Raw genomic sequence first — 21,231 nt, 5'->3', positions numbered from 1 at the left:
TATTGAACAGTACTCCACTGGAGGGAATTTTGGTGGTGGTGGTGGGGGGGGGGGGGGGGGGTTGCCACCGTAATCCCCTGGTGGTTTTTGCCCCCCCTCCCCCCCACACCACCACAAATGCCAAAATGGCAAAAGAAACTGGTCACTGTAACAGCATCAGAATACTAACCGGTTATGTTTTCAAGGTCACAGAGGTAACTGGTAATGTTGCTACTGCACAACATAAAAGGTTATGCGCTGACACAAGCATAAGTGTCAGTCCTGCCCACACTCTGCCCATATGTGTGCTCACCTGTCAAATATGCGCAATAAAACATATGCATATATATACCGAATAGTGCATAGGTGCATATTCAGCACATTTATCTCCCAATCAGAAATAGCACTAGTTCATCACGGTCTTACCTGAATCTCCACTACCCAAATTGCAAAGGACTAAAATACAAGACTACCCATGCGTCCAACTTCTCTTACATAAGCATGCGTCTGAGGAACGCACTGCCACACGTGGTGAAAACAACTTACGATCACCTAAAATTCTGAAAATGATTAAAGGCTCCCCTAGTCGGAAAGGCATACCCAACTGACCCAACTTAAATGCCTCAACCCTGCAACACTTCACTAGCAAAGATCGTACTGGACATTAACAAACCCTTCTACCTCTAACCCAACTTGACTGAATCTTATCTTCCCCATCCCACTATAACATCTTTTTTACTCATCCCCTACCGGACTTGGCGAATGCCTTTACGGTACTATGTAAGCCACATTGAGCCTGCAAATATGTGGGAAAATATGGGACACAAATGTAACAGATAAATAAATATGTTAGTATTCTAGACATTTCCTGTTCATGCACGACTTGTGCATAAATATTAGTGCATACCTTAAAGAATTACTTCCATCAGATGTGTTCTAAGTGCCGACTTTTACGTGTAGATACAGCTGTGCAATTTGATAAATCCTTCCTCGAGTACATAAAGCTAGAGACCGATCAAAACCAGTGGTTTTGGTTCTGGCTGAAACCGAATCCATGGCCGAAATTCACTGCTCGGTTTCGGCCGGAACCAAAGCCGACACCGAAAATGACTTGCCCTCCCTGCCTGCCACCCTGCCAGCAGAAAATATGTACTGCTGCACCCCCACCCCACAGAAAGCAGGTTTCGCCACCGCCCCTCCCTGGCAGAGACCTGGTCTCCTGGGCTGCCCAACCACCCTGTAGGCCCTTCTCAGGCCTACCTTAGCAAACCCTGGTGGTAAAGTGGCCTCTTTGGGGGCAGGAATGGGGCCCACTCATTCCTGCCTGCTGCTGCTGAATCAAGATGGCTGCTGAGACTGCTGCAGTTTGTCCTGGCAGCCATTTTGAGAATGGCACCCAGAATATGCAGGGTCAGTTTTGGTGCCAAATCTGAAATTCAGCCAGCCTCTACATAAAGTACTGTTCCACGTGCTCAAATTGCTTCTAAAATTACCCTCATTCCAGTGGCGTAGCCAAGGGTGGGCTTGGGTGGGCCCAGGCCCACCCACTTTGGGTTCAGGCCCACCCAGTAGCAGCATACCTATGATGTGGCTGGCAGGGATCCCCAAGCCCCACCAGCCGAAAACTCCCAACAAGTGTCCCTCCTGCATACCTTGTAAGTAGCAGATCTTCGCCTGCAGTGAGCAGTGACCTACATACTGCTCGCACCGGCCCCACAACCTTCCCTCTGATGTATTTCTGCCTAGGCGGAAACAGGAAGCTGCATCAGAGGGAAGGGTGTGGGGCCAACATGAGCAGTGTGTATTAGTTGCTGCTCGCTGCTGGTGAAAATCTGCTATTTAAAAGGTATACGGGAGAGGGGGGATGTTTGAGAGACCTTATGGCATGCAGGCGAGAGGAGAGACCAAATCACCTGTGGGACGGGGTGAGGTTCTTCTGCCCACCTATCTTGGGCCCAGGCCCACCCAAAATTGAGTGTCTGGCTACGCCCCTGCCTCATTCCCCCTTATTCTATAAACTTGTGCAAGTTATATTGTAGAATAAAGTTAGTTACGCACATAACATTTGAACAATTAGAGGCTAATTGGCAATAATTGGTATTAATTAGCACTAATTGGCCCTTATTAGCAGTTAACATGTGTAACTGCCCTTAGTCAGTATTCTACAAAATGTGCATGCAATTGCAAGTGGGGTGTGGAACTGGGAGGGGCTTAGGCAGGTCGGAGATGTGCCTTGCACTTACGCGCACATCTTATAAAACACATGCAGTTACACACCTAACTGCCTACAGCTAGGCATAAGCCTTTATATTAGCCATTTAGCTAGTATAAGTGTTCACACCCAAAGTTATGCACATAACTGGTTAATATAATGGCAATTGTGCAGAGTGGCTTCCCTGGAGCTCTCGCTGCTGAACTTGGGTAAAGCCAGCAGTGCAGAGTCTAGAAAATCATATATGTTCTTCCAACTGCTGGACTACCAAGGATATGATTTATTATCAGGGGCATTTTCGAAAGAGAAGGGCGCCCATCTTTCAACACAAATCAGGAGATGGGCGTCCTCTCAGGGTCGCCCAAATCGGCATAATCGAAAGCTGATTTGGGGTGTCCTCAACTGCTTTCAGTCATAGGGACGAACAAAGTTCCTGGGGGCGTGTTGGCAGTGTACCGAAGGTGGGTGTCCTCGGCCAATAATGGAAAAAAGAAGGGCGTCCCTGATGAGCATTTGGCCGACTTTACTTGGTTCCTTTTTTTCACAATGAAGCCTCGAAAAGGTGCCCGAACTGACCAGATGACCACCGGAGGGAATTGGGGATGACCTCCCCTTACTCCCCCAGTGGTCACCAACCTCCTCCCAACCAAAAAAAAAATTTTTTTTAACATTTTTTTCCAGCCTCTATGCCAGCTTCAAATGTCATACCCAGCTCCATCACAGAAGTATGCAGGTCCCTGGAGCAGTTTTTAGTGGGTGCAGTGCACTTTAGGCAGGCAGACCCAGGCCCATCCCCCCTACCTGTTACACTTGTGGTGGTAAATGTGAGCCCTCCAAAACCCACCCGAAACCCACTGTACCCACGTGTAGGTGCCCCCCTTCACTCATAAGGGCTATGGTAGTGTTGTACAGTTGTGGGGGAGTGGGTTTTGGGGGGGGGGTTGGGGGGCTCAGCACCCAAGGTAAGGGAGCTATGCACCTGGGAGCAATTTCTGAAGTCCACTGCAGTGCCCCCTAGGGTGCCCAGTTGGTGTCCTGGGATGTGAGGGGACCAGTTTACTATGAATGCTGGCTCTCCCACGACCACATAGCTTGGATTTGGTAGTTTTTGAGATGGGCGTCCTTGGTTTCCATTATCCGGGGAAACCGAGGTCGCCCATCCCTAAGGTCGACCATCTCTTAGGTCGACCTAAATGTTGAGATTTGGGTGTCCCCAACCATATTATCGAAACGAAAGATGGACGCCCATCTTGTTTCGATAATGGGGGATGTCACGCCCCTTCGCGGGGACGTCCTCAGAGATGGGCGTCCTTAGAGATGGTCATCCCCGTTCGATTATCCCCCTCCACGTGTTTCAAGAATTACTATTGTGGCTACATTGAGGATAATGTTTTAATATCAAATTTTACAGAGCTAGCTTTTATGGTTCTCGTTTTCTTTTCCAGCAGATGGCACCATAGAGCTCCTCCAATGGAATCATCTCTGCAGTGGAGGTTCCTATATGGCACACTGATTCCTCTCCAGTTGGCATCTCCATGAGGTTTCAATTAATTCTCTGAATGTCCTATTCACATCTCAAATTGAATTTCAATCTTTGCTAACTCCCCCACTGGCCATTATTCATTTAGCCAAATTGTATTAACTCTTCTTTCAAGATCCACAGAATCTTTGCACTGGTTACCACAGAGTAGTGTGGATCTCAACCAAGTCCTGGAAGATCTGTAGTTTTAAGGATATCCATAATAAATATGCATTGGATAATGAAAATGCATACACAGCCTTCAGAGTATGCAAATCTATTGTATACATAGTAACATAGTAGATGACGGCAGAAAAAGACCTGCACGGTCCATCCAGTCTGCCCAACAAGATAAACTCATATATGCCACTTTTTGTGTATACCTTACTTTGATTTGTACCTGTCTTTTTCAGGGCACAGACTGTATAAGTCTGCCCAGCACTATCCCCGCCTCCCAACCACCAGCCCCGCCTCCCACCACCGGCTCTGGCACAGACCATATAAGTCTGCCTAGCACTATCCCCGCCTCCCAACCACCAGCCCCGCCTCCCACCACCGGCTCTGCCACCCAATCTCGGCATATTTATTAGGGATATCCTAAACATCAAACTGACTAGGGCAGTGATATTCACTCCCAGTCCATAAGGAGCCGCCAACAGGTCCGGTTATCAGGATATCCCTACTGAATATGCAAAGAGAGATTTGCATAAAGAGCAAGTAATAAGTATGCAAATCTCTCTCATGCATATTTATTATATGATATCAAAAAAACTGGGTTCACAATCTAAAAAGTGGTATAAAATCAATACATCAAAACATTATAACCAGCCATTTAAACAATGCTCAGACCACACCACTGTGGAGTAAAAAGAGTGAGCAGCTACCCCAAGCAGAGGGTGATGGTTAGCCACTGATGTTTTTACTCCACCAAGGTGTGGTCTGAGCATTGTTTTAATGACTGTTTTGAGTTCTGGCTCCTGAAGATGCCATATGGTGAAATATGATATTGTGTAGAGCCTGGACACGAGTTGCATAGACAGCACTATGGCTGGTTTGGCCCCGCCTCTTGAGTTCCCCTGTTGAGCTGCTATGATTATAAGGGTTCAAATTGCTTTTCGTGAACTTTTCTGGATATGCCTGTGAACATTCCAACTCATGCTGCTGTTGATGGGACATACCGGCTAGTGATTGATGAAGATTTTTCCTTCAATGACATTTGTCTTTGAGGTATCATATGAATACAGACTTGTGCATGGTGTATGCAGCATTAGGTGTCTTGATTCAGCATTTAGACTGCTCCGGGGGTAGTCAAGTGGGGTTGTGGTACTAGGTTGCAAGTGTGTTTGGTTTTTATGACTCAATGTGTGTTAATAAAGATTCAGGATGTGATTTTTGTATTGTGAGGTGGTTATAATGTTTTGATGCACATTCATTAGAGATTTCCTGAAAACCGGATCTTTTGGGAGCCCTTGAGGACTGGGAGTGAATACCAAGGGGCTAAGGGTATACTTGAGAACTGGTTTGGAAACTACTTCCATACAGTTCTACCATCAAACCCTACAGTCTTCTTTCAGTCCAAAGTGCCAGGTGCCCCCGATTCTGTGATGAATGTTACTGTCTTTCAGGGGGGGCAGGGATTCTTAATGATGATCACAAAACAGTAGGTTGTACTATTGCCTCACCCACTTTGCTTGTCCTGGGAGCAGGTTGTGTAGTGGAAACTTCATGTGATGAAGTGGTTGCTTCAGGGTGCTTTGGAAGAAGTGGGCTGCGGTTTCTGTAGTGATCGTTGTAGTGGTCATTAGGAAGCCAGTATTCATACTCAATCCCAGAATTCTGCTCTGTGAAAAGAACCTGTAGAGGAGCGGAAAGAGGGAAGGAAAGAGCAATCTAGTTGGGTGGATGAAGTGGTTGTGCAAGTCACTCGCCCTGTTTCATGGTAGTCTTATCATTAGGTTTCAATTTGCTGTTTTCAAGTTTTCATCTTTCATTGTATTTCTGTTTATACTTATACATTTTACTATTGTTATGCTGTTAACAAAATTGTAAGTTTGATGTTAAACTGTACCTACTCTACACCACCTTGGGTGAATCTCTTCATAAAGGCGGTTAATAAATCCCAATAAATAAATAAATAATAAAATAAAAATAAATATGCTGAGTGTGAGTGCTGTGTATCTCAATAGGGAGGGGAGGGGAGGACATCTTAAGTTTGAAATTAGAGAGTAAAATGCTGTTGGATTGTTCATTCAATCATGTATTGATAATGAAAGTGTCTATACTGCTTCTTTCAAAGCGGTTTACATATAACTATATACTATATCAAAAGGGAGAAAAGCAATTATGGGAGCGGTCAGAGTTTTTTTAAATGCTGACTGTCACGGGCAGACTTTAATTTACTTTGATTCATTCATTTGCTATACCACATGTATGCTCAAAGGCACCAAAACAATTCACAATTATTAAAACATACATAAAACATCTCAAAATACAAAGTTTTCATCAATTTAACGTACGTGATACAGAAATAACAATCTCTTTCATTGAAATTACTCAAAACACTGAACATAGAGCCTAGTCTTCACAGCCTTACAAAACTGCAAATATTTCCCCATGCACCTGATATCTTCAAGCAACTGATTCCTCAACAAAGGACCAAAGTAACAAAATGCTCCTTTCGTGGTAGATGTCAACTTGACCATGGATAAAGGAGGACGTTCCAATAAAGTTAGTTGTGAAGATTGCTATTTCCTAGGTGGAACATATTTATCGATTACAGCAGAAAGATAACTGGGAACTCTCAACCAACATTTTTTGGACACCACAGTCTCAATCAGTGATGGCTGTATACAAACATCTATATACAAGAAACCCACAGACAGGTGCAACTACCTCCACAACTCCAGCTTCCACCCTTCACATACAAAAAGATCCATCATTTACAGCCAATCCACAAGATACCACCGTATCTGCTCGGACCCAGAGGATAGAGACAGACACCTTGAAACCCTGACTGCATCCTTAAAACAGAAAGGCTACAACCCCAAAATAATATCCAAGAATATTGCCTCCTCCCTCAAAACACCCAGGGAAAATCTGCTACAGTACAAAGAAAAAAAAGCCACAGACAGAATTCCCCTTGTAGTGACATACAACCCAGAGCTGGAGAAACTGAGGAAAATCATAAGAGACCTACAGCCACTACTCCAGGAAGATGAATTACTGAAAGAGATATTCCCATCCCCACCAGTGCTGGCCTTCCGACAGCCACCAAATTTAAAACACAAGCTGATCAGAAGTAAACTTCCAACACAGACGGAAAAAGAAAAGGGCACGTTTCCCTGTAACACAGCCAGCTGCAAACTATGCCAAAACATTTCACAAGACCCCACAGTCATTCACAAAGGAAAAATATTCAACATAAAGGACTATTTTACATGCTCATCTTCCAATGTGGTATATATCATTCAGTGTAAAAAATGTAACTAAGGATGCTATATTGGAGAACAGGCCAGATGCTTAAGACAAGATTCAATCTGCACAGACATCACATGAAAATAGCCTGTGCCAGTCAAGCCCCCACCCCTGTGGGCCAACACTTCACAAGACCAGAACACTGCACCAGTGATTTCACAGTAAGAATACTGAAAGGTAATTTTAAAACAATACAGGAACGTAAGACCTTTGAAATAAGAATGATTGAATATTTTGACACCCAACAAACAGGACTTAATAAGGATCTGGGTTTTCTAACCCATTATAAACCATAAAGCTGTATTTCTCTGTTTATTTCTCTGTTTATTACCCTCCTCTCACCTACCAACACTCATCCTGTTAGAATATCAATGAAATGCTTTGATGTCCCCATGCATACCCCCACCCTCCCACTCTGTCAGACAGTCAAAGTAATGCTTTGATGTTTCTCTCATATATACTATCTGCTACCTCATTTGCTTATTTCCGATCTGAGGAAGAAGGGCAACCTTCGAAAGCTAATCAAGAAATATATTACGTTATGTCCAATAAAAAGGGTATCATCTTATTTTCTTTTCCATGTTTTATTTTGTTTGATTTCTATTGATAACCAAAAAGCTTTAAGTGGCAAACATAAAACCTTGAAATTGATCTGTGCTGACACAAATGGGATCAAATCTCTTCTTGTCTGCAATCAAGGGATAGTCAGTGCCAGCACTCAGCACTGAATATTCGGGTAATAGCCGGTCTCTGCCTGTGGCCAGAATGAATTGTGGGTAAGTGCACTATTCAACCTGTTGCCATTTAGCCAGCCAAGCCGTGGGCTAAATATTGGATGGTTATATCTAAGAACTTCCAACATACACAGCACCCCATTCCTTAGCATGCCCAACATAAGCAGCACCCCTGACCCAAGATCAGAATCCCAGATACACTTTCCCTCCTGAACCCCCCCCCCAATATAATTGGCACCCCATTTCAACCCCCCAAACATAAACAGAGCCACCCCCAGACCTACTTCAAAATGTCCCTGTTGATCTAGGGTTTTTTTTCTGGACAGGAGCTATGCCCAGTGAATCCTGCCCATGTGGTGCCAGGTCCCAAAATGACAACCTCTAACAGTGTGGAGGTGCATCGCTTACCATAACATATAGATTCTCCTCAGTGGGCCCTGTTGCCTCAAAGCTCTCCTGGTTGTCTGCAGACCGACGATATAGAACCTTTGTTCCTGCCACACTGTAGACTCCAGGCCAGTTGATCGACCAGTCTCCATTGATCACATAGTGAAAATTGCCGTTTCGCAGAGCTGAAGATAGAGTGAAAGGTGGGAGTATTACTATCCTAAGAAATCCATTTGTACATCCACCAGTGGCTCTATAGGTTTGCAACTTTCCCAATATATATATATATATATATATATATATATATATATATATATATATATATATATATATATATATATATATATATATATACACACACATGCCAGATTGGGCTATAGGAAAGAACCTTAACAAAATGGTCTGCAGACAGAGAAAAGTGACGTGCTATTCTCCCCCAAAAATACAAAGTAAATTCAGGTTTCAACCTGGAGATATATTTCCTTTTTTGGAACAAGATGCTGTGTTTGCTCTCCTATGTGCAAAAGCTTATGACTTGCAGTTTTCTGCTTCTGTTCATACCCCTAATAGGCCTCAGAACTTAACATTCCTTTTGATGGATATTTCACAGAGAAAAAGGGAGACAAACACACACACACACACACACACACACACACACACACACACACACAGAGTTAAAAATAGAACAAAGAAAACAGTACCGAGGCGAACGCTTGCTTTGCCAAACTATCCACTGATTAGAGATTGCACAGTGAGAAAATATTTTCCTAAAGTAATCTATTATCGCTTCAATAAAAAGAGTTCTACCAGCACATCTCAATTCCTCTTATATATCACCGCTTCAGCAACATGACAACACTTTCCAGAGTTGTTGGAACAGAAACATGTTTACGTTGCCAACATCAGGGTGTAACTCTCCTAACAAGCAGTAAAGGCACACTGTACCTGGATTTCCTTTCACTAATCTGTACCACTGACACCATTTTCAGAGGAGTCAACAGTCTCCTCGGCCGATACAGCTAAAATAGGTAACAACAGCTCTAATTGCAAGGGCTCACATTGAAGTAGCGCCATCAGTGAACACAGCACTGTACAAGGCAAGTCTCGTTCTCAAAAAACTTCCGATCTAAACTTATACATAGAGGGGGCTGAGACTATTCAAAGCAGGGGTGTAGCCACGGGTGGGCCTGGGTGGGCCCAGGCCCACCCACTTTCCCTCCAGGCCCGCCCATCCATGATCCGACATCTTCTCCACCTTCGTGCCAAGTCTCCCGCATCCCGCTTTGGCGGGTCATCTCCCGGTCTCCCGCTGAACTCCACTGCTGCAACTGCTGCCGCCGCTTCTCTCCTGAGCAGCAGCAGGAACAAAAACAGGCGCTTCGCCGAGCCACCACTTCAATTCAGCCGGCATAAGAAGAAAAACAAGCGCGGGGCCGCCCACAGCAGCCTTCAGTCATGCGCTGTCGGCTCTGCCTGTCCTCTGCTCCCGGAACGGGAAATTGACATCAGCGGGGGCAGAGGATGGGAGAGCCGAAAGCGCATGAGTGAAGGCTGCTGCGGGCGGCCCCGCGCTTGATTTTCTTCTTGTGTTGACGATGCTGCTCCTGCTTCAGAGGGCCAGAGTGAGAGAGGAAACGTGGCTGGTAGGGGAAGGGTGTCTGAGAGAGCAGAGGGGAGAGAAAAAAAGAAGAGGACGCTGGAGAGTACAGAGAGAGATAGTGAGAGATTGGGAGAGAGGGGACATGGAAAACAGCAGGGGAGAGCCAGAGAGAGAGAAATGGGGAGAGAACATGGAAAAGAGCAGGGGAGAGAAAGAGGGCAGAGCCATGTGGGAGATGGGGAGAGAAGGGACATGGAAAAGAGCAGGGGAGAGCCAGAGAAAAAGGGGACATGGAAAAGAGCAGGGGAGAGCCAGAGAGAGATGGGGAGAGAAAGAGGGGACATGGAAAAGAGCAGGGGAGAGACAGGCTGCTGGGGAGAAGGAAGGGGAACAAGGGGGATACCCTGACTGGTCAGATGGAGAGACAAAGAGGAGAAATGCTGGATGAAAGGAGGGTGAAAGAGGAAAAATGCTAGAAGGAGGGGCAGAAAGAGGGAATATGCTAGATGGAAGAGGGGTACACAGAGAGAGAGAGACGAGTAGAAAGATGGGGAAGAGAAGGAGGGGACATGGAAAATGGCAGGAGAAAGAGAGAGAAGCTGCTGGAGAGAAACTGGGGGAGACCTTGGCTGGTCAAATGGAGAAATGCTGGAAGAAGGGAGCAGAAACAGGGAAGACGCTGGATGGAAGGGTAGGAAGAGAAAGAGGAAAGCCACTGGTAGGATGGGGGGAGAGAGAGGACATGCTGAATGGAAAAGGGTAGAGAGATAACTGTCTAGAAGGAAGGGGAGATAGAGGGAGACGATGGATGGATGGATTGGTAATAGGTGGAAGGATGGAGAGAGATAGAGGGATGACACTGGATGGAAGGGTAGGAGAGAAAGAGGGAAGGTGCTGGATGGAAGGTTAGGGAGAGAAAGAGGAGACGCTGGATTCAGAGAGAGGGAGAGACACTGAAAGGATAGGGAGAGAAAGGGGGAGAGGATAGAGTTAATGAAAGACTGGAGAATAAGAGGAAGGGGCATGGGGAGAACAAAAGTGAGGAAAAGATGAAAAGGGATAGGTAGATGAAGTAAAAAGAGGGAAATTAAAGAATGGATAGTAAGAATTCATTAAATCTGGACAGAGAGTGAGACAGAAAAATAAATTGAAGAAAACAAAGAAAAAGGAGAGCAAAATTACAAATGAACAGGAAACCCTGGCAAGAGAGTTAAGAGAAGACAAAGGAATGCAGAATCTTGACTGGGACCAACACAATTAGAAAAAGTAAATGGCTAGACAACAAAGGTACAGAGAATAATTTTATTTTTAATTTAGGATAAAGTAATATGGTGTTAATAAAGTTTCAGAGACCAATACTTCCTTCCTTAGGTCAAGAGAGGATACCATAACAGCATTATACTGACCTGAGGCAGGAGGTTTTGGCCTCTGAAAGCTCACTGAAAAGGATTAGGCTATTAAATAAATTGTCTGAAATCTGATGCACTGAAAAGCAGCACTTTACCCTGTGTGACAAATGTATCTGAATGTGACTAAATTTTGCTGGGGGGGGGGGGGGGGGGGGGTAGAGAGAAAATTTTGTGCCCACCCACTTTGGGTTCAGGCCCACCCAAAATTGGCAGTCTGGCTACGCCACTGATTCAAAGTGATACACAAGTGAGCAGATGATGATAAAGGACTTCAACCCGAGTCCCTAGGATTGTTAGATAAAACGTGCTCTTTTATAGGGCTAAGCCAGGGCTGTTTTTCAGAGTGTGTGATCTGTGTGTGCTCAATGTGCCATGCACCAGGAGATTCTGCCAGGCTGATGCCCTCTCCCTAGTACCCAAGTCCTTCTATATCACGTGGGCACAAGGAAACAGAGAGCTGAGGGTAATGATGCTGGGCAGAGGGACTTTTTCATAGCACTGTACCTTTTTTTGCGAGATTGATACTGGCAGTTCTATGGATAAAGCAACATTTTAGGTGAATAAACTGGGGGCAGAGAAATGGTAAGATCTTGATCTTCTTCTCCCAGCTGTCTTTACTTCATGCCTTTAACTACTTTGGATGTATCTTGAAAAGTCTACTACTACTACTACTTATCATTTCTATAGTGCTACTAGACGTACTAGACCTCAACTGTGGTGCACGTAAGAGATGTACATGCATAATTGGTGCCAAGAGTTCACTTTAAAACCAGTTCCTGGTGCAAACTTGGATTAGACTGAGGAAACCAGAAAAGAACGGAACAGCCTAGTGCAATGAGAATTTGAACAATGAGATCGCATTCTTTCTTATAGGGGAAAAAAAGAGATAGCAGCTGAGACTAACCTAGAACATTTGTGATTTACTTTCAAGTCATAGGCCAATACTTATCTGATGAATAGAGAATACATTCATAACACACACACACACACACACACATTTGCTAATGACAAGAGACTGCCTGCCCCCATGCAATGCAACCAAGGCTGATATTCAGCCCACCACATGGTTAGTGGCCAAGGCGGCATCAGCCACAGCCAAGATCCAGGACAAGACCTCACCAGCTTGTTCCCCCCCTCCATGATCCAGGTCTCCCAAGAATAGACACCCCCCCCCAACCCCAACTTAATATCCTTGGTGGTCTAGTGGGGTCTGTTGGGGTAGGAATGATGCTTATTTACTACAAGACTATGGACAAAGTCACAGCCACCATATTGGATTCAGTGTGGCCATGAGCAAAACAGGCATCACTCCTACCCCAACGGACCCCCTAGATCACCAGGGACATTCAGGTAGGCCCAGAGGGTCTATGGGTGGGTTGGGGGCAGCAGGGAAGGGGATAGTCTGTTTCCGGGAGGCTGTGGAAGGGGGGGTCCTAAAAAATTGTGGTTTCATGTCCTCTCCTGTGATGACAGAAGGATGGGGGAACACCCAAAGAAAATGAGCATTCCAGTAAATGACATGTGTACTGGGACCAAGAAATGCAGGGCTGTTGACAAAATTGGGATTTGCAAAAACTGTATCGGCACTAGTTTGACTTGCATGCACAACATTTTCAGGCTGCACATCCCTATAGTGGAGTGGAGAAGTAGTTCCCACTGCAGCTCCTTGTGACTCTGGGCAAGTCACTTAACCCTCCATTGCCCCTGGTACAAAATAAGTACCTGAATTATGTAAACCGCTTTGAATGTAGTTGCAAAAACCTCAGAAAGGTGGTATATCAAGTCCCATTTCCCTTTCCCTATTTGAGATTCTGTTGCTACTATTGGAGATTCTACAAGGAATGTTGCTATTCCACTAGCAACATTCCATGTAGAAGCCTGCCCTTGCAGATCAGCAACGCGGCCGCGCAGGCTTCTGTTTCTGTGAGTCTGAAGTCCTGCACGTACGTGCAGGACTTCAGACTCACAGAAACAGAAGCCTGCGCGGCCGCGTTGCTGATCTGCAAGGGCAGGCTTCTACATGCAATGTTGCTAGTGAAGTAGTAGCCTAGTGGTTACTGCAGTGTACTTTGATCCTGGGGAACTGGGTTCGATTCCCACTGTAGCTCCTTGTGACTGTGGGTAAGTCATTTAACCCTCCATTGCCCCAGGTACAAAATAAGTACCTGAATATATGTAAACCGCTTTGACTGTAGTTGCAAAAACCTCAGAAAGGCAGTATATCAAGTCCCATTTCCCTTTCCCTATTTGAGATTCTAGATGGAATGTTGCTACTATTGGAGATTTGAGATTCTAGATGGAATGTTGCTACTATTGAGATTATGTTGCTACTATTTGAGATTCTACATGGAATGTTAATGTTGCTATTCCACTAGCAACGTTCCATTTAGAAGCCTGCCCTTGCAGATCAGCAACGCAGCCGCACAGGCTTCGTGCAGGACGTCAGACTCACAGAAACAGAAGCCTGCGCGGCCGCGTTGCTGATCTGCAAGAGCAGGCTTCTAAATGGAAAGTTGCTAGTGGAGTAGTAGCCTAGTGGTTACTGCAGTGGACTTTGATCCTGGGGAATTGAGTTGGATTCCCACTGCAGCTCCTTGTGAATCTGAGTAAGTCACTTAACCCTCCGTTGCCCCTGGTACAAAATAAGTACCTGAATATATGTAAACCGCTTTGAATGTAGTTGCAAAAACCTCAGAAAGGCGGTATATCAAGTCCCCCTTCCCTTTCCCCTATATACCAGGCTTGTCCAAGTTCAGTCCTTGAGCACTGCAAACTGGCCAGATTTTCAGGATTTCCCTAATGAATATGCTTGTAATCGTGAGAGAAACTTAGGTGAGATTCTATCAAAGAAAAAATTTTACCGATGTGATAGTCATCAGGAAGTGGGGGGGGACACTTGTTGTAATTCATGTGTGTACTGTAAATATGCTCTATGTACTAATCGGATTTGGATACATTCTTTAAATAGATATTTTGAGTTATGATCTCATACGAATTGTAATACACAAAATGTAGTTTATGCCATATGCTGTCCTTGTCAGCTATGGTATATAGGAGAAACTACAAGAAAAATTAAATTGCGCATTGCTCAACATTTGAGTAATATTCGATTACAGAAAGTAGAGACACCATTGGTTAGCCATTGGCTACAACATAATCATTCAGTAGATGATTTGCGGTTTGTTATCATTAATTGCATGCAGGGTGGTTATGGTAATGTAGAACGTGAACTTATTCGAAGGGAGCAGCGCTTTATTTTTAATTGGAGGACTGTGCACCCATATGGCCTTAATAAGGAGGTTGATTGGGCATTATTGATGTCTGTATAAGAGCTGTAGTTCACATAAAGTTAGATCATTCAATCTATTAGGACGATGTATACTATCAGAAAGGATTTCCTGTTTTGAGCCCAGTGTTCTAATGTGGCTGGTAAGAAGCTTAAGAAAATACTATTTGTAGTGTGGTTTGAGACTGATGATGTGTTGAGTGATGTTATATATTTGTATGTAGGATCTCCTGAAGAAGTTATAATGAAACACGGCCTGTGTTGAGATCTGTGGATATATATGTATGAATGTGAAATTAAACATCGCTGTGAAGAAAACCTGACAGAAGGATCCGGTTTGAATGGAGTCATTTGTTTCAGAGAATATTGACCCACCCCGAGGATATTGTGAATTTCATCCTTTTTTTGGATTTTGTTTTCTGTTTATCATCGGACCAATTATGGATACTCTTTCATGAACTATATGGTGGAATACGTAACATTTCGTCGTTTGGAATGAAGACAAGATAAGTCATCTGACTTTATTGACGATATACTTTTATGGGTCATGAAAGTCTAAAGAAACTATACAGAGTATCATAGGTGATAATACAGAACATAGTCCTTATATAAGTAGATTGTTAAACTTTTATTAATTATGTTTAAATTGAATAAAGTAATGTGTTTGTAACAAACAAAAAAATTCTGTATTGATTTTGATAAAAGAAGATTAGGTCAAAGTAGAGGGATAGATAATGAATATGCATGAGAGAGATTTGCATGCACACTACCTCCACAATATTCAAATCTTTTTCATGCATATTCATTAGGGAAATCCTGAAAATCTGGCCAATTTGCAGCCCTCAAGGACTGAACTCGGTCAAGCCTGTTATATACAGTATTTATTAACATAGCAATCACATTTTTTTTAAATCCTAGCCTCTTGGAAGCCTTCATAGTCTTGGTTAATCACAAAGGCAAGGGCTGAAAACAGAGACACAAACAGACACACACAAATGAGACAGGGCTTTAGCAAAGCCTGAGAGTAATTATAGTTCCACTGTGTGCCTTGTGGGGGTATTGGGAAGTGGAAAACATAAGTACATAAGTACATAAGTAATGCCACACTGGGAAAAGACTAAGGGTCCATCGAGCCCAGCATCCTGTCCACGACAGCGGCCAATCCAGGCCAAGGGCACCTGGCAAGCTTCCCAAACGTACAAACATTCTATACATGTTATTCCTGGAATTTTGGAGTTTTCCAAGTCCGTTTAGTAGCGGTTTATGGACTTGTCCTTTAGGAAACCGTCCAACCCCTTTTTAAACTCTGCTAAGCTAACCGCCTTCACCACTTTCTCCGGCAACGAATTCCAGAGTTTAATTACACGTTGGGTGAAGAAAACTTTTCTCCGATTTGTTTTAAATTTACTACACTGTAGTTTCATCGCATGCCCCCTAGTCCTAGTATTTTTGGAAAGCGTGAACAGACGCTTCACATCCACTGTTCCACTCCACTCATTATTTTATATACCTCTATCATGTCTCCCCTCAGCCGTCTCTTCTTCAAGCTGAAAAGCCCTAGCCTCCTTAGTCTTTCTTCATAGGGAAGTCGTCCCATCCCCGCTATCATTTTAGTCGCCCTTCGCTGCACCTTTTCCAATTCCACTATATCTTTCTTGAGATGCGGCGACCAGAATTGAACACAATACTCAAGGTGCGGTCGCACCATGGAGCGATACAACGGCATTATAACATCCTCACACCTGTTTTCCATACCTTTCCTGATAATACCCAACATTCTATTCGCTTTCCTAGCCGCAGCAGCACACTGAGCAGAAGGTTTCAGTGTGTTATCGACGACGACACCCAGATCCCTTTCTTGGTTCGTAACTCCTAACGTGGAACCTTGCATGACGTAGCTATAATTCAGGTTCTTTTTTCCCACATGCATCACCTTGCACTTGCTCACATTAAACATCATCTGCCATTTAGCCGCCCAGCCGCCCAGTCTCCCAGTCTCGTAAGGTCCATGTACAAATGGATTTCTTAGGATAGTAATACTCCCACCTTTCACTCTATCTTCAGCTCTGCGAAACGGCAATTTTCACTATGTGATCAACAGGAAGGGGTGGAAGGCCTCTACACATACTTTTTCTCTCTCTTTCACATTTGATATCTGGGCAAGATCCTACCTGTCCTTTTCCTGAGACAAATAGCGACAGTTTAAAGCTATTATGTATATTGTCTATATCCCCCTTTGCTAATGCCAAAAGGGCTTTGGCATTCCTTACCTGATGTGCTTCTCTGCATGTATAGGCCGGCAACATATCTGAGAGCTATAACTGTTACCTGTTATACCCAACTGGGTCTCCACCTGTGGATATCCTCATGCGACTCTGGAATACTCATTCACCCCCACCCCACCCCCAAGGACCTAGCCTGTTCAAGGACATCACTGTAACCATGCTGGAAGCTTTAGAAAAAAAATCACTTAGCTTTTCTTCAAATCCAGCTAAGTGATGTTTCTAGCGATATTTGAGTGGAAATTGACGTATTTAGAGTTGATTTATGGGAAAAGATTTAGGTAGTTGTAAAGGCACTTTATGTCTATAAGCTTCACTAAAAGAAAAATCAAAAAAAGAATTTATGCTTATACTTTTTTGTATTCTTAAGAGCTAGTGGAGTTTTTATGCCTAATGGTCGAAAAATCAAATGCTGGATACATATACAAAAATTGAATGTAACAGTGTTCAAAACCAAAGACGCCTTGCCTTTGATTTCTGAGGGCTTTTCTCCAATTTCTTCAAACAAGATATTACATCAGCTGTTTTGAATGATACACACTAGAGTCCGTTTGTTTCTGTAGCAAGTTTACTGGAACCAAGAAATGCTGGCCTGTTGACAAAATTGGGATTTGCAAAAGCTGTGTATCAGTGCTTTTGACTTGTGTTCACGTTCATCTGCACATGTGCTAAATGATGTTGGTATTGAAAAGAAGAACATCCCTGCAAATGCAACTTCCAGTGCCAATACAGTTTTCTTGTGTGCCAAAGCATAGCTGCCACTAATATAAACATAGAAATATGATGGCAGATAAAGGCCAAATGGCCCATCCAGTCTGCCCATCCTCCGTAACCAGTGGTATGCTGGTAAATGTTTAACAATAGGCTCTCTCCCCGGTCCACCTCTGCACCCCCCCCCCCCCAAATTGCAGAGCTGGCTATAGTTGGGGAGAGAGCCTTGGGGGGGGGGGGGGGGGGCGGCAATGCATTACTCTCTCCAGGAAAAAAAAATTTAAATGCTCCCAGGTGCCAATCTAATTCATGTTTATTGTGGGATAAAATGCCATAAATAAGTAAATAAATATAAACTTTTAACGTTGAGAACCTGATTCTCATAACATGATGTCTTGTTTTAGAAGCCCTATACCAGGAAAATAAAAATCTCTGCAGTATACCCAAAATGACACAAACCAAATTAGCATACAGACCAGGAATTAGGAGAACAGACAGTCTTGCCAACTCTGAAAAACAATGTGTTATCAAAATCTCAGAACCTAACAAACAGATCCCTATTCAGACACTTGGCCTTGCAGTCATACATGCAGAACAGAGATAGCCCCTCTTCAAATTCTTCAAAAATTAACCTGAAATCCTAAGAAGTTAGACTATGCATGCAGCACAATACCAGAAAAACAGAAAGAAGCACGTTGCTATATACTGCAAAGTATGATAGCAGACGTAAATTCTCAAAGTGGACATATTCCAAACACTAAAATGAAAATAATTTTTTCTACCTTTGTTTTCTGGTGACTTTGTTTTTCTGATCATGCTGGCCCAGTATCTGATTCTGCTGTTCTCTATCTGTTCCCTTGATTCCGTTTCCAGGGCTTCCTTTCCATTTTTTTCTTTCCTCAGGTAGGACTGGGTAGCAGAGGTGTCAGCTGAGGCGGCAAGGCAGTGTCGGGCAACGGCTAAACGGGGGGGGGGGGGGGGGGGACCTAGACCACCCTCAGTGCCCAGACCACCCTCAGTCCACCCCTGCCAAACTCTATAAAAAGGTAAACACCCAGGATGGTGTGGATAACATGAGGAGGAATCTAGCAGAATTTGAGGAATGGTCCAGAAGTTTGCAATTAAGTTTTAATGCGAAGAAATGCTGGGTCAAGCAATTGGTATGCAAAACTCCATATAGGGGGTGAAGTACTTCTTTGAGTGAAAGAAGAGTGCGACTTGAGGGTGATCATATCCCGTGATCTTAAGGTGGCCAAACAGGTAGAAAAGTTGATGGCAAAAGCCAGAAGGATGCTTGGGTGCATAGGGAGAGGAATGGCCAGCAAGAAAAAGGACATGATAATGCCTCTGTATAAGTCCAATGTACTACTACCAGTGGCGTAGCCACAGGTGGGCTTGGGTGGGCTCAAGCCCACCCAACAGTAGTACACGTTTAGCGGTAGCTGGTGAGGATCCCAAGCTCAGCCAGCTGAAGACTTCCCCCTGATGGTAACAAAAATTCTGCTCTCCATGAATGCTCAGTTTTCAGCATATGCCTGCTTCAGATTGCCAAGGTGAAGCGAAGCATTTTCCCACCAGCTGAGATATTTGTTTGGTGGAAGGTAGGGGGGAGAACACTTGGTGCCCACCCACTTCTTGCCTAGGCCCACCCAAAATCTGCTGTCTGGCTACGCCCCTGACTACTACTACTACTATTTAGCATTTCTATAGCGCTACAAGGCGTACGCAGCGCTGCACAAACATAGAAGAAAGACAGTCCCTGCTCAAAGAGCTTACAATCTAATAGACAAAAAATAAATAAAGTAAGCAAATCAAATCAATTAATGTGAACGGGAAGGAAGAGAGGAGGGTAGGTGGAGGCGAGTGGTTACAAGTCAAAAGCAATGTTAAAGAGGTGGGCTTTCAGTCTAGATTTAAAGGTGGCCAAGGATGGGGCAAGATGTAGGGGCTCAGGAAGTTTATTCCAGGCGTAGGGTGCAGCGAGACAGAAGGCGCGAAGTCTGGAGTTGGCAGTAGTGGAGAAGGGAACAGATAAGAAGGATTTATCCATGGAGCGGAGTGCACGGGAAGGGGTGTAGGGAAGGACGAGTGTGGAGAGATACTGGGGAGCAGCAGAGTGAGTACATTTATAGGTTAGTAGTAGAAGTTTGAACAGGATGTGAAAATGGATAGGGAGCCAGTGAAGCGACTTGAGGAGCGGGGTAGTATGAGTAAAGCGACCCTGGTGGAAGACAAGACGGGCAGCAGAGTTTTGAACCGAGTGGAGAGGGGAGAGGTGACTAAGTGGGAGGCCAGCAAGAAGCAGATTGCAGTAGTCTAAACGAGAGGTGACAAGGGTGTGGATGAGGGTTTTGGTAGAGTGCTCGGAAAGAAAGGGGTGGGTTTTACGGATGTTGTAAAGAAAGAAATGACAGGTCTTGGCAATCTGCTGGATATGAGCAGAGAAGGAGAGAGAAGAGTCAAAGATGACCCCAAGGTTTCGTGCTGAGGAGACAGGGAGAATGAGAGAGCCATCAACAGAAATAGAAAACGGGGGGAGCGGGGAGGTGGGTTTGGGGGGGAAAATGAGAAGCTCAGTTTTGGACATATTTAATTTCAGGTGGCGTTGAGACATCCAGACAGTAATGTCAGACAAGCACGCTGAAACTTTGGTTTGGATGCAAGGTGAGATATCAGGGGTAGAAAGGTAGATTTGGGAGTCATCAGCATAGAGATGGTAGGAAAAGCCATGGGATGAGATTAATGAAGCAAGGAAAGAAGTGTAGATAGAAAAGAGGAGGGGACCAAGAACAGAATCCTGAGGTACGCCGACAGGCAGAGGGATAGAAGTAGAAGAGGATCCACCAGAGTGAACACTGAAGGTGCGGAGGGAGAGGTAGGAAGAGAACCAGGACTACTACTACTACTACTACTATTTAGCATTTCTATAGCGCTACAAGGCATACGCAGCGCTGTACAAACATAGAAGAAAGACAGTCCCTGCTCAAAGAGCTTACAATCTAATAGACAAAAAATAAATAAAGTAAGCAAATCAAATCAATTAATGTGAACGGGAAGGAAGAGAGGAGGGTAGGTGGAGGCGAGTGGTTACAAGTGGTTACGAGTCAAAAGCAATGTTAAAGAGGTGGGTTTTCAGTCTAGATTTAAAGGTGGCCAAGGATGGGGCAAGACGTAGGGGCTCAGGAAGTTTATTCCAGGCGTAGGGTGCAGCGAGACAGAAGGCGCGAAGTCTGGAGTTGGCAGTAGTGGAGAAGGGAACAGATAAGAAGGATTTATCCATGGAGCGGAGTGCACGGGAAGGGGTGTAGGGAAGGACGAGTGTGGAGAGATACTGGGGAGCAGCAGAGTGAGTACATTTATAGGTTAGTAGAAGAAGTTTGAACAGGATGCGAAAACGGATAGGGAGCCAGTGAAGGGTCTTGAGGAGAGGGGTAGTATGAGTAAAGCGACCCTGGCGGAAGATGAGACGGGCAGCAGAGTTTTGAACTGACTGGAGAGGGGAGAGGTGACTAAGTGGGAGGCCAGCAAGAAGCAGATTGCAGTAGTCTAAACGAGAGGTGACAAGGGTGGGATGAGGGTTTTGGTAGAGTGCTCGGAAAGAAAGGGGCGGATTTTACGAATGTTGTAAAGAAAGAAAC

At 44.4% G+C, this 21,231-nt stretch overlaps 1 protein-coding gene across 2 annotated transcripts in view; it reads right to left on the bottom strand.

Moving 5' to 3' along the window:
* LOC115459847 (ADAMTS-like protein 5) overlaps nucleotides 1-21,231 on the bottom strand; it is a 105,724-nt gene that overhangs the window by 13,292 nt on the left and 71,201 nt on the right. For both annotated transcript variants that reach the window (XM_030189646.1, XM_030189645.1), the window contains exons 9-10: nucleotides 8,327-8,490; nucleotides 5,393-5,564 (exon numbers count right to left, since the gene is read on the bottom strand). In XM_030189646.1, coding sequence (XP_030045506.1) covers nucleotides 5,393-5,564; nucleotides 8,327-8,490 — 336 coding nt within the window. The remainder of the gene's footprint in view (nucleotides 1-5,392; nucleotides 5,565-8,326; nucleotides 8,491-21,231) is intronic.

The sequence above is a fragment of the Microcaecilia unicolor genome, chromosome 1 (assembly GCF_901765095.1).
Source record: "Microcaecilia unicolor chromosome 1, aMicUni1.1, whole genome shotgun sequence".
Classification (NCBI taxonomy): domain Eukaryota; kingdom Metazoa; phylum Chordata; class Amphibia; order Gymnophiona; family Siphonopidae; genus Microcaecilia; species Microcaecilia unicolor.
This window is presented reverse-complemented; position numbering and strand designations above follow the sequence as displayed.